Source organism: Marmota marmota, unplaced genomic scaffold (assembly GCF_001458135.2).
Source record: "Marmota marmota marmota unplaced genomic scaffold, marMar, whole genome shotgun sequence".
NCBI classification, from domain to species: domain Eukaryota; kingdom Metazoa; phylum Chordata; class Mammalia; order Rodentia; family Sciuridae; genus Marmota; species Marmota marmota.
Window position 1 is genome coordinate 1,876,468 of NW_025999894.1, and position 2,495 is coordinate 1,878,962.

Consider the following 2,495-nt stretch of genomic DNA (forward strand, 5'->3'; position numbering starts at 1 on the left):
CCCACCCCCACCCCTTTTTAAATAATGTTTCTGGTAAGGCGTTTTGGAGAATGTGAAAGGGAGAAAAAAAAATAAAAAATAAAGCCGTAGAAATGTTAATGATATCCACAGGACAACTCAGCAGGAAATGAGAGTGATCTGGGACTAATAAAAGCCGAAATGTAATTTGTGCAGATATACGAGGGAGGTGCAGCCTTCAAATCGGTCCTGGGTTTGTGCATTCTGGGCTCATAAACATGTGCCCGTGGAGGGCAGGGAGCCGGCATGCCCTTGGCCTCGGGGCTGGCCTTTCTCAGAAGGGACCCCCGCAGCCAGACCCTGAGCAGAGCCGGCCACCTGCAGGCCTAGGGCATGGACAGTGCGGGAAGGTGCCCGCTGACCCCCCCCTTCCACCCTGGGCAGTCCTGTGGCAGTGTGGCTACGCCCTTCTCTGCAGAGATCCGGGTAGGAGGCACAGGACTGCCCACCTGGCTGGGAGCCACCAAGCCAAGAGCCTCCTCCAGTTCCTCTGGGTTGGCACGTCCTGGAGAATTTTATCCAAGCCGCCTCGGCTGGGCCTGAAGTGGGTCAGCAGGGCGGGCACACAGCTCCTTGCTCCATACCTGTGGTGACTCCAGGGAGTGGGGGAGTAGAGGGCAAGGGGGCTTTGGTAGGGAGGGGCTCTCTTGGGAATGCTGGCCCCCCTGTGTGCAGCTGACTCTGGCGGGGTAGGACAGATCCTCATGGGTCCCCAGCATGGCTGGGTCACACTTGAGTACAGCCACATAGGAGGTGCTTTGGGCCAAGCCCCTGGGATAGATGGACCTGAGATTGTGCCAGTGGGCTCCTGGGGGGCTGTCTGGTGGCCTTCTCAGCTGGATGGAGGTCCTCCTCTGTCCCCTTTCTTGGGTCAGTCCCCAGATCCCATACAAGAAGAGTTGGGGCTGGACCACCCTTTTGGAAAAGTGCCCCCCCCTGCCCTGCGCATCTCTCTACCTCTTTCCTCTCACCCTGTAGCTCCCCCCTTCTCACATCTGTTTATTCCGTGTCCCTCTTGCCCGGCCACCTCTTTCCTTATTCCTTTCTTTTTTTTTTTTTTAATATTTTTTAGTTGTCAATGGATTTTTTACTTTATTTTTATATGGTGCTGAGGATTGAACCCAGGGCCTCACACATGCCAGGCAAGCGCTCTACCCCTGAGCCACAACCCCAGCCCTCTGTCCTTATTCCTTTCTGATCCCTCAAAACAGATCTGGAATCTTTGGAGCCCAAGGCAGGCCATCCCCTCTTTTTTAGTGTTTAGTGGGAAGGAAAACTGGAAAGTCCCTGTCCCCTTCCTGGGGGCCTGGGCCACCAGGCCAGGCAGAGGTCACTCTGGGCCTGCATCCATCATTGTGCCGGGTAAATCCCAACCCTTGGGATCAGGGCTTGTGGCTAGCGTTTCTCCTTTCCATTCCCCCCACCCCCCCAGCTTTGAGGGCCTTCTGGGGCCACCAGACCTGCCGGTCAACTGCGGGGAACCTTTAGCCCTAGACGCCCACGTCTAGCCCATATTGTGAATCCTGTTGCTCTGCCCTCAAAGGTTCTTTGAGGATCATTTTCTAACCCAGGATCCTGCTCTAGGGTAGGTTAGACCCCTGCCTGGGCCCCAGCCCCTAAAATCATAACCAGATGGGCTGCTCCCCCGTGCTACCTGACCTGGGGAAGCCGAGAGGGGGCCCTGCCATTGAAGGACCAGGTCCCATCACCCCCGTGCCAAGGGGCTCAGCTCAGCTTCCCTGTCCCTCATCAGCATGCGCTCCCTTACCCTGGATCACGTAATCTGTTTATGCACCTATAATATCCAAAACAGGAGGCAGGTGCGGCTGTCCTACGTTCCTAGGAGTCAGAGGAGGGGACGTTTTACATCTACAGTGGCTCGGCAGCCCCCCCCCAACCCCGCAGTTGACGTCTGCTAGAGGGAACAGACAGATTCCAGATGGCATGGCAGTGATAGGGGAGGTGTGTGTGTGAGAGTGTGTGTGTGTGTGTGTGTGTGCCCGCGCGTGTGCGCCTTTGGCAAGCGGCCTCTCCCTGGCGGGGTAGGACAGATCCTCATGGGTCCCCAGCATGGCTGCTGGGTCACGCTTGAGTACAGCCACCTAGGGACTAAGATTACAGGATCCAGAGGGCCCCAGGGGACGTGAGGAGCCGGAATTGCTCTGCTAAATGATTTTGAGCTGTCTTGGAAGAGCTGGAGGTGGTGGTGTGGGGAGGGGGCGGAGGGGAGGAGCCAGCCCCGGGGAGGGTGGAGTAGCCGCTCCCCTGCCGGGTGACTTGGCTCAGGCAGCCCCGTTTTGCACCTCCCGCGCCCTGCGCCCGTGGTGGCCCGTCTGTGACGAGGAAGGCTGCTGGCCCTGTGGAAGTGGGGATTATGGAGCGCACCTCCTGGATGCAGAAGTTGTCAATATGTGCACAGCTGGTGGGCAGACTTCCCGGCCAGGCAGGGCTGCAGGGCGAGGGTGGGGGGGGGGAGG

General features: G+C 58.1%; 1 protein-coding gene across 1 annotated transcript in view; it reads left to right on the forward strand.

The window, feature by feature from the left end:
• Positions 1–351: 351 nt before the first annotated feature.
• The window catches only part of Rai1 (retinoic acid induced 1), an 18,867-nt gene continuing 16,723 nt past the window's right edge, over positions 352–2,495 (forward strand). The window contains 1 exon segment of the mRNA XM_048795264.1: positions 352–368. Coding sequence (XP_048651221.1) covers positions 352–368 — 17 coding nt within the window.